Genomic DNA, 15,185 nt, shown 5'->3' with positions numbered 1-15,185 from the left:
TTCGCTCTCTCTTGGCATTGGCCTTTGTTTGTTTAATCACTACAAGTTTGGACCTCCCTTTTTCATGAAAAGCTCAAACTGTTTTTGTGTGTTTGCACTGAGATGGAGTTGCTCTTAATCTCATTGTACTGTGTATAGTGACAATAAAGGCATTCTATCTATCTATTCTATCTTCTATCTGTTTGCGAGCATCTGATTTGTTCTGACTCCTTACTTACATATCTGTACGTTGTTAAAGTATTTCTATTTTTTAAGACTTTTACTTTCAGCAAACTACTAAAATGTCATAACTTTTTACTCTATTACTTTCTGTAGCATATGTCATTATTTATTACTCTGGGGGGGACTACATGTTTGAAAGAACATGATAAAATTTCAAATGGAGGCAAACCAAACACGGTGCATATTTCACTATATCTTTAGACTTTTAGTGCCATTAGGCTACCGAGAGATCCCACCGTTGTGTATAACCATCAAATGCATAGAGACCTTTTTTGTCTATTCCTTTCTGAAATTTTGGATGTCTTGATACAAAGAGTACTATGCATTTCACAGGCTACATCATATAACTTTGCCACTGAAAATGTCATAATTGACAAGCTTATTGGCTTGATCAGCTGTACCCATATAGACAAAAAATAGTAAGCTGGATACAGCTCCACAGCTACAGCTATAAATGTCAGTGAGACAGGAGGAGTGACATTGCATTGCCTGTGCAGATTGGGGCTATGTACCACCGCAGTTTGTGCCTGTTCTTTTCCATTGCACTGTGTTGTTGGAAAGAACTAGTTAAACTGGACACTTGGTCTTCAAAAGCATGCAAAAGTACCAGTGTACTTGCATGGCCAGATGTTATCTTGAATCAAGAATATCGTCACTCTCCAAACACGCTTCTCCAAAATAGTAACTAGTACAGGAGAGGGCCAAAACTTCCAACATAAGTTAAAGTAAAGAGATCTTATTTTCTATTAGTCTAACCTTCATGAAATTTTCACATGAAGTAAAAAAAGCTGTGGAGCTCAAATTATGCAGAAAACAAAAAATCATGGACAACAACGATATACATTTGGGGACAATATGTGTTTTGATGCTAGTACGCTCTCTTTAAAACAATTTTTCCCTGTGAGAGGTAATGTTTATTTTTAATTGTTGGGGCTCTCTGTCAACTGGTTCCATTTAAGACTAGCACAGCAGCTAAATGCTGTCCTCCATGTTTAGCCTTTACTTTAGACAGGACTAACTGACTCCTTCCCAATGATTTAAGAGTTCTGCTCAGCTCGTATTGCTGCAAAACATCAAATAAATATGCTAGGCCTACACCATTAAGTGATTTGTAGACCAGCAGTTATAATAATAATAATAATAATAATAATAATAATAATGTATTTCTGATTATTCATACATATTTTTTTCATCTCTGCAGGCAGAAAGGTCTCAGTAAAAACTGTTCATCAACACAGTAATTATAACCATAAGAATATCTCACACTACTTTTAATTTAGATACTTTGCTTTTTAAATCAAGCAGTTTTGTACTTTAACTCAAGCAGAAATGTAAATAGAGGACTTCCATTTCTATTCAAATAATATTTTACAAATCTTGCACTCAAGTACAGGATTTATGTACTTATGTAATATGTCCACCGCTGTTTCCATATTAAACTAAGAGCTGGCAGTACAAACCAAATTGGTTTGTTATTTCTGAACAGTTTCTGATAGGAGCTTTAATGGGAAGATGTTGTCTCTGCTAAAAATTAAACTAGACATGCTTTAACCACAAAACAGTTTCATCAATAGAGTGCAGTATCAAGTAAGGTCTGGTTCAGACTGCAAAGCTCACTGATTTGGTCTGCTGGAAAGCAATGCATAAGCTGACTTGAGTTACATGTGTCAGCATTTATGGATGCATAACATGGTGTCTAATTGTTTAGTGTACTTTTATGTCACACTTGTTTCAATTACATTATTATTGAGTTGATTTGTGATTATCCATTCCTTAGAAGTGTATCTGGGTAAGATGAATGCTAAGCAGCGCCTGAATAGAGTATATGCAGCGACTGGATGCACCACAAACGCTCTCTCAGCCATTTGCTCAGCATAACACCAGAAGACCTGTGACGACTGTGTCTGTGACTGCTAAGAATCCAGTGCTCTTCTTTTCTCTCTACCCGTCTCTCTCTCTCTCTCTCTCTCTCTCTCTCTCTCTCTCTCTCTCTCTCTCCTCTTAAGAGGGCCTTCGTCAGCACTCCCCCAACTTATTCATAATGCATGACAGCCAGGGTAAAGCTCAAAAACTTCATATTCTCATTAATTTGTAATAAGAAACTGTTACCACAACTTTAGTACACTTAACACACATTAATAGACTTTTTCCAGAGGAAATAGTTTGATTTTATCTTTGACCCAGCTCCAATGGAACCTAAATAAAGTTTTTGCCCTAAATATTTAATTAAAAGTTCAAAAAGACATATAAAACTTAAAAGCATTAAAAAAGACTTTAAAAGAGATTTTATGTAAAAGATTTTATAGTTCCTCTTTCCAAATTTTTTACATACGGGATAAATTACAACAGGGTGGTTACATGACAGTAAACCATGACAAACAGCATGATGCTGCCCAGATAAGAGGAGGGGTTGGTACTGCCCCTATTATTCTATTTGTACTACAGCTCTTGTAAACAGCGAACATCACAGACTTCATATGGTTTGTTCCCCAACTAAACAATCTTCCAGCAAAGTGTAAAGCATATGGAATGATTCTCTGCAAATTGGGCTAAAAGAGGCATTTAACATGGTCATTTGCAACTATGTCAGTTGTGGTGGATGATGTTTTGCATATAAATGGATTTTATAAATGTATTTTAGACTACTTTTATAAGATTTGAAACTTAAGCAACAAGAAAACATGTTATAAGTGTCATTTGTAACTGGTCTAATCTTGGCAGATTATCAGATTAATGCTGTCTACTCACTAGACTACAGCAGATCAGCCAACTCAATTCACAATTCACATGCTAGGTTACTATCATAATCATAAAGTGAGAAATTATAAACTGAAGTAAGTCTTTATAAACTGATTCCCTTTGTATTTGCCTATGCAGAGAACTTCTCTTTTAGGCTGTGTAAACAAGGATTAGTCAGAGTTTATCAAAATGACAGTGGGCAAGATTAGTCCATATCGAGAGACAGCCATTTTAACGTAATTTTTCAAATAAACAACTTAAACATCATCCTGCTCTTGCCTTGAAGAAATGTAGCTAAGACTATTTAACAATGAATATTCAAAAACGCCTCGTATGACTGTGTAAGGCATGTGTATCGAATGGTAGATTAAAGCTTCATAATATCATTCTGAAGTGAGAAAACACTAATAAATGAATAAATTAAAAAATACATATATGCATACATACATACCTAAAATATAATATCCAATCTACATGTGACCATCTATAATAATATAAATACATGTAGCTAAACTACCATGTTAAGCACATGAGAAAAAAAATACTAAATAAACCAAATGCTTATTTGTTAATTTTCTATGCTGTAAGGCCATGTTTGGAAAGCTGCATATGCTGCTGTGTGTAGTAGGGGTTTGTACGTCCCTGGGGGTGGGCATAGTGAGCAGGACTGAGGTCATAATCCAAAGAGCAGCAGGATTTTATTTCACAAGCTCGTCAACTAAGTGCCTCTGATACATCTTACACTGAACCACCCAGACAGTTTGGCCAGGAGGGGCTCGTGATGCTATGATCACTACTTATCTAAGTACACCCCTTTAGAAAACACTATTTCTGTACACTATATATTGTTATGCTCTAGTAGTGTGTGATATATTGGTTCATCCAGTATACCAGTTCAAATTCTTTGTAAGCTACTGCATGTTTGTCATAACCTTTATACTGGTATGCCTGGTAAGTGCAAATAATGCAACATGCAAACAGTTTAAAACACACAAACATTATCCTGTTTTGCATAATGACAGAGACAGGAGTGTTCCAGTTTTTTCAATGAACCTCCCGCTTCCTCAACTACTGTTGTGTAGGCAGTTATGGTCTGAAATTCAGACTAATATGAATAAATATGGAAGGAACAGCATAACATGACTAGCCCGCTTGCTGCACTTCTGTTTCCTCTCACACCACCTGGTCAATTGTATCAGTCTGCTCACATTGCATGCAATGCATCAAAACAAGTAACTCTGCAGATTAATGTGTTATTCAGGGTGTGGGTGGCTTGGAATATAAATTCCAGCTGTGTCTAAAGATTGTATAAGTTATAAAAACATTAATGTAGAAAGCAATATTGACATTTATCTAAATTTTGTTCAGTTCAGTTCTGGTATTTTGTACAATATACTGAAAATTCACTTCAGATACTAAATTCAGATCTTATTGAAAGTTTAGAGAGATTCCAGACTAAACAGCCATTATTAACTTGTTAATAGTTAGGGATGCATCAACGTTGTTAGTCATACTTTTGACCCATCCATCTGTCTTTTTCAACATTGGTCTCTGTAGCACAGGGACAGAAGGGATCACATTGGAGGCTTTTTAGATTTTAGAAATCAAAAAGTGACAACTCACCATATATTTGAATAGACCGTGTACAGATGTTCTATGCTCACACAGAATAAGAACATTTGGTTTGACTGAATGTCATGTGAAACACAGCCTCTACATACAGCTCTGTATACAGATAATTTCTAATGAAACGTCATTCAAAATACCACACTGCACACCCGAGTACTAAGCAAACATGCTGAGAAACTGAGCTATAGCAGCTAGTACCATGCTGTGCAGTGAATCTAAAACCAGGCAGTGATGCACATGGGCAGGACTACACAGTCTCTCTGCTGCCTACTTTACAAAGACAATCACCTAGTAAAGCTGGAATATAATGACTTTGGAGCCTCAAATGCTGGCTTTTTTCACCTCTGTTTTACAAGCCTATATGTCCTACATTGTGGAAGTGATTATGATTGTGTTTCTGTGAGCATTAACACAGGTTAAAATCGCACAGTGTATGCCTAATGGGAATATACCAAGGCAGAATGTTTAAACATGACTTTGCATCCCACTGCCACAGCAACAGCAACACTTTGCTGTGTTTTTTTTAATTAACACAGTAATGTGCACAAGGCTACATCACATGGAAGCACACACACACACACACACACACACACACACACACACACTTTTATCCTCTGTTCGCAATTGCACACATGCACAATATTTCACTTGGAACTATTGTTTGTCATCTTGGCATCAGGTGGTACTGGATGCCTGTATTGGTGCATTTTTTACAAGTATGAATAAACAAGCATGGTACAGTATGTACAATATACAGTATGTGCCAATAACAGATACCAGTATCAATATCAATGCCTCACTATTAATAGATTTATGTACTTATGCACCTAAAATGTAAATACACTATAACATGATATATACCGATGTATAAACCAAACCCATGATGATAGAATTTTTTGGCCATATTATCCATTAACCACTAATTAAGCTTTCAAGAGCATCTAACATGCTGGGACACACAAGACAGGTTTGCACTCTGTCTTAGCAATAGGTCTGTGGTTTTACTTCTCTTTGACCTGATAGCATTGCTGCACATATGTTTTTTGGAAGCACACAAACACACACACATGATTTTTATCCTCTAATCACAAACATTTCACTTAGAACTATTGTTTGTCATTTTAGCAGTGAATTGGATCATAGTTTTAGGCCGAAGCCCTCTGGGAAACTTATGCTTATTTACATTTACAGGGTTGATTTTACTTGTACATGTAGCACAATTCATACAGTATCATATGTTCTCTAGAAGTTTCATTCAGCAGACAGAGCAACATTGCTGTGAGCTGTTAAAATAAAATGCTTCAAATATTGGCACAACAAAAAACTTATCTTGTCTGCATTATTTGACATCTTTATATTAATAAAAAAAATGGATGAATGGGCGATTATAAATGGTTTCAAGTTATGTTTAATTAAATCTGTTTAGATTAACTTGCATTAAAAGTTAAGAATATTTTTTCCTTCTCCTGTAAAGTTAAAATTTTAGACACACAGGATTTTTGATATTGTGACCATATGTAGAATCTAACTACGGAGACAGGCTCAGGGTAAAGGGGATTCTCAAAGCTGCATTTGATCTAAAAAGGACAAATTTAGCCTGCTCAGCAAATAAAGGAAGGACAAACTAGTGTAGAGAGAAGGAAAGAGAAAGACAGCTAGAGAGACAGCAAGAGAGAAAGTGGGAGAGAGAGAGAGGGAGAGAGTGAGAGAGAGTGTGAGTGAGTATTTAGGCTAATAATACATTGTCTTGTTGAAATACTGCAGCATGTTCTTAGTCTGTGTCGAGGGAGAAGGATAACCTGCAGTCCTTGAACTATAAAAGATGATGCTGAAATGTGTTTAGGGCTGTAATTTGCTCCATAAATAAACCAACAGTCATGGTCAAAACTTACATAATTACTATGAGACCATACATATAGGAATGCTTACATAACTAAACAAAGCAGCATGGAGCTGAGATAAGATACTTATTCAAGACAGGCATAAACAGAGACACCACAGCTGCAGCACTGTATTCAAAACAAAAAGATCTATCACAGAAGACTCTTCTCTTCTTCATTCATGAATTCTCTTTAAGGATCTCTCAGGGGCTGCACAAGCCACAAGCTGAAGCAACATGATCATTCATATTTTCTGAAAATAAGACATCATAAATCATTGTTCAAGCCACATTCACATAAAATTCAGACTTGCGTTAGCCATGTTGATCGTGTTCGTTGAGAGGAAAAATTATGAGGAATGCTCCTTTAATATAGGACATGAAACACGTTTGCTGCCTATTACTGAAGTGTGAAAAACAGATCAAGGCAGGAGTTTGAGGGCAGTAGCTGCAGCTCTCCCACTCAAAAGAGCCTTGAGACAGCCGGTCTGCCACGCTGCCTTTGTCATGGAAATCCAGCATGACACTGCAAACGCAGAGCCTGGGAGAAGCGCTTTCTCACGACAGAAATAGCTTCTTAAAAAACCTGGCTAAAACAATGGCATGTCAGCAACCAAGGCCCTGTCCACGTTTCAGTGCTCATTTGGAGCATAGTTGCTCACAACTGACCAATCAATCAAAAACTTCCTTAAGCTCAGGCTAATACTGCTAACTTACATAAACATAATTTATGTTACACAGGCGTGTGTTTCTATGGCATGAAGTTCACCCCAGTACACCTAGGAGACAGGCTTTCTGCTTGTTATAGTACAGACATTATTCATGTTATTACAGTACAGGATTGGCACGTCTTTGACAGAGTTATGACCTACCTGCTAATACCAGGTAGAGTGTGCTTCTGTACTGTAGGCTTTAATATCTGTGGAACAGTGCCCTCTTGTTGATAACCATGACCATCCACAAATACTCACAGCTCTAACTACTGCAGTAAGATGAAACTAGATGAAGAGGAATTACCATTTATTAAACAAACAAAAAAAATCTAAATAAAAGGGAAAATATATGCAAAGAATATCAAGTATAGCTCTGCCTATAAATTAGATTTTTGAAGTAAGGTTTTACATTAGAATTCAAAGCCATGTATTTTCAGTTCTGCTTCAGCAATAAAACTTCACCATTAAGACGGTGGGGCTGAGAGGGTTGGGGGGGGCAGTAATGATGCAACACTTAACCTAGTCAAACTCTCATGCTCTATTCAGCAGCAGGCTGGGGGTTGTGATGATGTCATTGCTGTGTGGAGGACTGCAGTGAGAGCATATTAACCCTCCTGCCTCAAAGGTTGGAACAGGCAAACAGCTGTGCTCAGTGACATGCTGCTTTTGTTCCAGCCACAGCAACGGCTCAGAAGGGCTCCGTGAAAGACCTGTCAGGCCCATCAGGCCAGCACGCAGGCTCACAACAGTACTCCTGCAAAGACGCCATTCAAAGTGGCCAATGAGGAGCACAAGGTCAGAGTGGTGTCATCCCACTTCTATAGCTGCGACTTCACAGCTCCACTCCTCCAAACCACCAAAAGACAAAAGCGAAGCCAGCACAATCCTCCCACACGGCTCCCACAATAGCAAAGCAAGCATTAGAGAATTGCAATCGCTCTGTAATGCAGGGATGTCAAACGGGGGTCAAGTGTGAGCCAAATGAGGGACCAGAGCCTTGTTTGTGATGCAACCAATGTCTTGAGACAGAGAAAGAAATGAGAACAAATATAATGAATCCCTTTAAAAGATACTTGATCAGACAAGAAGGAAGAGAACAAATAGTAGTCTGATTAACTACACTAGTGCTGAATCACACAATTACTAACTATAGAGTTAGCAAGAGCTACTGAGAGAATAATAATAAACCCTGAAAGCGATTAATTAAGAGCCTGTGCTCAACTGGGTCTGATACTGCCCCAAGATCCTCCACTCTGCTCTGTACTGCTCTGCAGGCTGTAATTTCAGCCTTTAGCACAAGTCTGAGCTGGCCTTTCTGTCACACACACACACACGCGCGTGCACACATACACACACACACACACACACACACACACACATGCACATGTAACCTGTCAGTCTGGTCCTTATGTATCACACGCATACACCTGATGGTAATTTGCACCTCTATACAGCCCCACAGTCATATATGCATGTGTTAGAGCCTGAGTAAGTCTCAGAAACTGTCTCCATTAACAGACCAATGAAAATAGCACCGGACAAACTTTCCATATGACCAGTCATTTTACTTTTTTGTTAATTAATTCAATTATACAACATTAACCACATTTAATAAACAAGTGAGAAAAGACAGAAAAGAAAAGACAGAAAATGCACAGATTTGGAAATCAGTTAATCATCTCTGACCACCACTCTGCACTTCTGTGTCAATGAAATATGACATATAGAATTAAATATATGTTACACTGAATATAACCCAAGGAAAGACTGATGTGATTAATTAACATTAGCTGGTGACAAAGCAAAAGGTGATAAATTATTTCCTTCCTGAGTATGGGATTTGTAGCTGTGATTTTGTGACTAGCAACAAGTTACATGGCAACAGGGTAACAAGTGACAAATGGAGCTAAGGTTTTCTCAAGAAAATCATGTACATGGTGAAGCAACAATCTTAATGACTGGCTCCAACACATTCCTCAGACCAATCATAGACATGAGGGTCCCCAGGCTCTGCTCTTTGAACTTTTTGCTCCTACCAGCATTTGTTTCTGCTTCCAACAGTACTGTGCTAAATACAAACCACATAGGCCTGTCATGATCATGAAATTTTTAGATTTTCGTTAGAAGCTGGACAGTACACATGTCCACATGTGACAACAAAAGTGTCTTCAAACACATTCACAAGACAGGAACTTGATGTGACATTAGCAACTAGCTGTCTGCTAAAATGCATGTACAATAAGCATTCACCCCTATAGTCATTGTCTATGGGGGTAAGTAAATTTACTTATTAAAAATAAGTAAATAGCTGTGATTCAGCAGCTACTGACAAGCTTCAAATTGAGCTGATTTAATTGATTAGGTCAATTTGCATTTACAATGTTACACAAATTAGCTATGATGCAGTGAAACAACAATCTAAATGACTGGCACCAAAAATTTCCTGGTTCAATCATAAATGTGGGGGTCTGACAGTCAGTTTTTGCTTTTGCTTCCTTTTTATGTTTATTTATACTCACAGACCTTAATCTGTATGTGCCTTAAGTCACTTTATTGTTCATTTCAGGGATATTTCTGATATTTATATTATTATTTTTATGTTGTTTTACAATGTTAGCAACTTGTCACCTGCTAATGTCAACATATGATAATTTGAGAATATAATTCATTTATTGAATGAATGGATCATATCTGCCAATCTCTGTTCATCTATTATAAACTATATATAAAACTATATATATATATATAGAGAGAGAGAGAGAGAGAGAGTCATGATTGGCCCCTCCCAGTCCTCAATGTGCTTTGGAGTTGTTTTGGTCTCGTCCATGTGCTTTCTTTGTTTTGATTCATCTCTGTCCTGATCCCTTGTTTCTTGATTGTTCTCACCTGTGTTATCCACCTGTGTATTGTTAACCCTCGTTGTTTCCTTGTATTTAGCCCTGTGTTTTCCCCTGTTAGTTGGCTGGTCTTTGTTTGGTCTCTGTTTATGTGCTTAGTCTGTGTTCCTTGTTGTCATGTCTGCTCATCGTTCTCTCCATGTTGACTCGTTGACCCTGGACTGTTTAGACCCTGATATTGGATTTTCCCTTGATAAATCTTGCTTCTCACATGTGCATCCGCCTCATCATCACTCCCCGGCGTTACAATACCGTACTACATTTCCTGGCAGAATATTTTTTACGTTGCTTATTATTAATAATAACTTACACAATTTTTCAGAAAAAAATGTTATAATTTTATAAAAGCAATAAGACACTTGAGGCTGTGTGTTACTGCGATTTTATTATATCTGCTTCGCCTTGTGCCCAAGAACGCCCTTCCCATGATAAAACTGCAATAACATATGGCCTCTTGTAGCTTATTGCTTTATCAACTACTGGACATGTGTAGACACCGGAGTAAAAAAAAATTCTGTACTGGTAATTTTGAAGTTTTTGTTGCAATAGTTAAACTCATCATCAGTCACAGTTTAAGCAAGTTGTTTTATAAAGGACTCTTTAATTCAAGCTTGTAGAAAGCTCCTGTTCTACTATTACACTTGTATGCCTTATTTAATAAGGCACTGTTATTATGTTTTACATTAAATATGCACTATGACATATGAGCACACTGCTGCACATTTCAAAAAAGGAGAACTAAAGTTTCATATCATTACAAAGCTGGAAGAAGACCTCCAAAAGGTGTGAAGCAGTGACTTCTCTGCAGCAAGAGATCTTTGTTGAGAATATAAACCAAGGTAAGGAGTTAAAAGACTAGAGGTGTACACATGACTAGGGTAAGGAATGAAGACATCAGAGTTTCAGAAATTATTATTTTAGACCCCCCTTTTACAGTATATACTGCACATAGTTTTAACTGGCTTCATGTAACAATTTTAAGGTTGCTTTCATCTCCAGTGAGCACTCGAATCTGGATGCAAATAAGGTCAAACATGAATGCGTCCTTATAAATGAGGCAAGATTTAACCTCATCAAAGGCATAAGGCCATGCAAGTAATAACAGTGGTCAGCATGCCAGAGCATGTCTCTGGCCAATGTGGGGGCAGTGTTACCATGTGTGTAGACAACTGTATTCAAGAAGCCCTCCACTACTTGCTATATTTGGACTACATGAAACTGAGCATCTTGTTCTAATTTCAAAATTATTTTATATTTTCTTTTGCCAAGAGGTAACATTGTAATTTAGTGGCTAAATAGTGATCAGCATAATCTGCACCGTCCATGCCTGTTTCATGATATTATTCATAAATGAATAATTGGTAAATTCTGAATAATTCAGTTTTGTTTATTTTTCCTTTTGTAAATACAAAAAGTGTACAGGCTGCACAATCTGTATAGTTTTGAGAAATGTGTTAGGGCATTTTGGAGCAGAGATTGTTTCTTGAAATGTGTGTTAGCACTTGATAATGACAGAAAAAAAATCACTACAAATCAATGAAAAGTTAATTACATTACGTGCAAGCAACCATCTATTTATCAAAACCACTGGCCTATAGCCTGATAGCCATGGTGTTATATGTCTCTTCCACCCTTCCTTGGTCATTATGTACAAATCAGTAACTCTTACAAAAAAATAAAAAGTATTTTTGACACTAGTCGTGTCACTGTGCAGCCTTTTCAAAGATCACATGTGACAAGAACACCAAAAGAGAGCTGCTTTGTAAGATGTCTTTGTGGAATAGACCTGTAAAGATGATTATTAAAGTGGTGATCAATTCCCCTGAATCATATTCTACTTATATTCATCAGCATACAAACAGCACTGATCCAGGATTAGAACTCCTACACTAAAAAGACTAATACATGTGGACCTAAGCGATATTCTGAGATCAACAAACTGCCTGTGAACTATCACAAGAGTAAGATGTCACCTTTACAGCATTGTCTTTACAAAATATAGCTACTGCAGTGCCATGACAGTGGCCTGTTAATGTAAGGCATAGTGTAAATTGTGTAAACAGTCACTATACGCATGTTAAGAGTGCAGCATTGCTTCATGCGCAGTAATGCATTATGCGTAATAGGAAAAATGTGGAGTGTACAGCTGACAGAATGTTCACACAACATGGTTGCCATGACATTAAGCTGTGAACTGTTTGGTGATAAGCTTGCACACTGATTGTGTTTACTTTTCATTGACATGGCTTGGCTCCCTTAGGTGTTGCTCTCACAGATGTTGAGGGGTGTAGAGGTAACTCAGTTTTGGATGGCAGTCACACAAAACTATACTGCATTTCTAGTTTACTTTTAGGTAGTTAACTTCAGTGGCGCAGGTTCTTCCACAACATCGGCCAGCCTGACTTTACATACTGTATTGATGTAGCTAGACTTGTTCACCGAATCAAACTGCACGCCAGCCATTTGGATCTCTATATGTGGGCACTTGTTAAATAAACTATAAATCTCTGCACAACAGAGGGTGTGGGTGATTTCAATCACTATCCAATCACAAATAGTCATCAGGAAATGTGTTTTTTTTTTTTTTGTCCAGTCAGAATTTAGTAAGAGTTGTTTTACAGGTTTGCTTAAACTTGTAACCATGTAGTTTTTTTCCAATTACAAAAATAGCTGTTTCACTATTTTGTGTCTGTTCCAGTTTGAAAAATTTAGGCTGTGTTCATATTAAGCAAATATTTTCAGCTTATGTCAATTAAAAAATGCATGTAGCATAACCACACAGTGTACATTGGCCAATGCTCTTCTGAATAATTAAACTCCAAACTCAATACAAAGTAAAACTCAAATACAAAATAAAACACTGCAATGGCCGCACTTATCTGACCACTCTTCTAGCTACTTCCCCAGGGGTTTAAAAATAAAAGTAGCAACAGCTAGTGTGAACAGAGGCTGATTTAGGCAAATACTAATGATGTTGAAACATGTGAAACAAGCTTAATATTTTTTTATTATATTTGAACCATTTTGTTCAAGGCATATGTATTGAAACAAAAAGTACATGTTCTTTTAATCACTAAATTCAGTTTAGGGTGACCATAGTTTGGAGCGAATTATTATCTCTGTTGTTTCTACTTAATTGCTACTGGCTAGAATAAAGAAAAATATAATTTATTGCAAACGTTTTCACCATAAATGTGTAGTATTTTATTGTCATTTAATATAAAAATAATTTTGTCTATTTAAAATCTACATGACAACCTTTTTAGGCAGGCCTAGCAATCTAACAGAGTGGGCATGACTCCCTGAGGCCTGCTCATGTATGTCACTAATGTTCAGCATAATATAACAGTCAGTTACCTGAGTTGCGCTGTTTTTGGTCCACGGTAACAAACACTCGGAGGAGAAGAGGTCTGGGAAGGCATTTGGGACCAGACTCATCTGCATCTCCTCTCCCTCTCTGCATTTCCTTGAGAGTGAGAGACAGAGAGATAAAAAGAGAAAGAGAGAGAGAGAAAGAGAGAGAGAGAAAGAAAGAGAGAGAGAGAGAGAGAGAGAGAGAGAGAGAGAGAGATATGCATCATCCAAACACTATTACATTAGGGACCATCAAAGTGCATAAAAGATTAAAAAGAAATTATCTTGACACAATTTGATCTTCTTAATGTAGCTACAGAGATGCCTCCATTAGGAAAATGTTGACACTGAGAGACTGCGTTGGATGGCAGGAGGCAGAGGTGAGGTCATTGTGATGATGGGCCAGCTGACTGAAGTCCTGTCTCCCTGGAGACACATGCTCTTAAACCAGGGATGACATCATCGTGTCTACCTGAGACACATCTCATCGCTCATGCAGGCTGAAGAGCTGCAGGCTGAAGCTGTGAGCTCATCCCTTCTAATGGTCTGCGTGTGGCAGATAAGCCTCAAGCAAACTTTAATGGGTGTTAATGAATAAAATGAATGCAGGAGGAAGAACGTAAATATGAAAATCAACGTCTGCAAACACTCAGTGTGAGTGCTGGCACAGCTACATAACTAAAAAAAAGAGACAAATGTTCTATAAGAGAATATAAAGGGATAAGGATGGTAGGAAAAGGAAAAACAGGGAAAAAGTGAGGGAAGAGAGAGAAACAGCAAGTGAAAGAGTGAGGAAAAAGGGGAAGAAGAAGGGCACTGAGGGGGAAAACTCAGCAGCACGTGCCAGTGAAAGCATGGCCATTTCTCAGGCACCCTCCAACCAGCAGCTCATCAGTAATGCTTATAATACATTTTCAAGCATGTCAACATGTTACAGCCATTGGACTTACATGCCATATATAACATCAAAATGTATGTGTATGTGTGATTAATGCAGCGATGCATGCACAACCCTGTTGTACGTCTGGTGGGGGCAGTTCTGTGATGTGAGGAAAAGTGGCGGCCATATTAGTTGTTTTGATTTTTATTTATGGCACAAATATGCTGATCATATCAATTTAATCTCCCTCATGTTGAAGTGAAATGAACAAAGAGTGACATGTCTTTGGGGAAACCTCTGTCATGTGAAGCAGGCAAATCAAGATTTCAACGTTCTCAACGTTGTATGCAGAGGCCTTACATTCCTGATTCGGGCCATGTCTCGCCTTAGTGTAAGCCCTCTGTTAACACTGCGATTACTGAGTTACTGAACACGGTCTGGAAAGTAGCAGGTGCTTGATTTGAGTCCAGTTTCTGCCTGTGTCTTAGAGCTGTCAGTTAAGAAGTGCAGCCGAGTGCTGGGACGCTGTTTACAGGGACAAAGTCTACTGCGTTTTTCGGCCAAACCTGTGGGAGAGCACAAAGGCTGCTCTGTGTCTCTGCAGTATGTTCTTACCGATTACATATGTTAAAGATTAACTGCTGAAAAGTGAGTTACAGACACAGACAGACAGACACATACAACAAAACAAAGAAGGAAAACTGGTGGAATGACTGGGCTACATACTTGACGGCACACACACACAAACAGTCACACATATAGATTTGCACCTCAGACTTGTTCCACACTTCCCACACATTCCCAGAAAGACTTGCTTAAACACTGTAAGCAATAGTAAAGCGAACTGAGCCTATACGTGGACAGTCATGATT

At 37.8% G+C, this 15,185-nt stretch overlaps 1 protein-coding gene across 2 annotated transcripts in view; it reads right to left on the bottom strand.

Annotated features, from left to right (window-relative positions):
• The window catches only part of grb14 (growth factor receptor-bound protein 14), a 54,190-nt gene that overhangs the window by 28,351 nt on the left and 10,654 nt on the right, over window positions 1-15,185 (bottom strand). For both annotated transcript variants that reach the window (XR_005130396.1, XM_017692240.2), the window contains one exon: window positions 13,437-13,545. Coding sequence is in view for 1 of the 2 variants with exons in the window: in XM_017692240.2 (XP_017547729.1) it covers window positions 13,437-13,545 (109 nt within the window). In the remaining variant the exon portion in view is untranslated. The remainder of the gene's footprint in view (window positions 1-13,436; window positions 13,546-15,185) is intronic.

The sequence above is a fragment of the Pygocentrus nattereri genome, chromosome 6 (genome assembly GCF_015220715.1).
Source record: "Pygocentrus nattereri isolate fPygNat1 chromosome 6, fPygNat1.pri, whole genome shotgun sequence".
Taxonomy (NCBI): Eukaryota; Metazoa; Chordata; class Actinopteri; order Characiformes; family Serrasalmidae; genus Pygocentrus; species Pygocentrus nattereri.
Note: the sequence above shows the minus strand (reverse complement) of the source record. Positions and strands in the feature narration are given on the sequence as shown.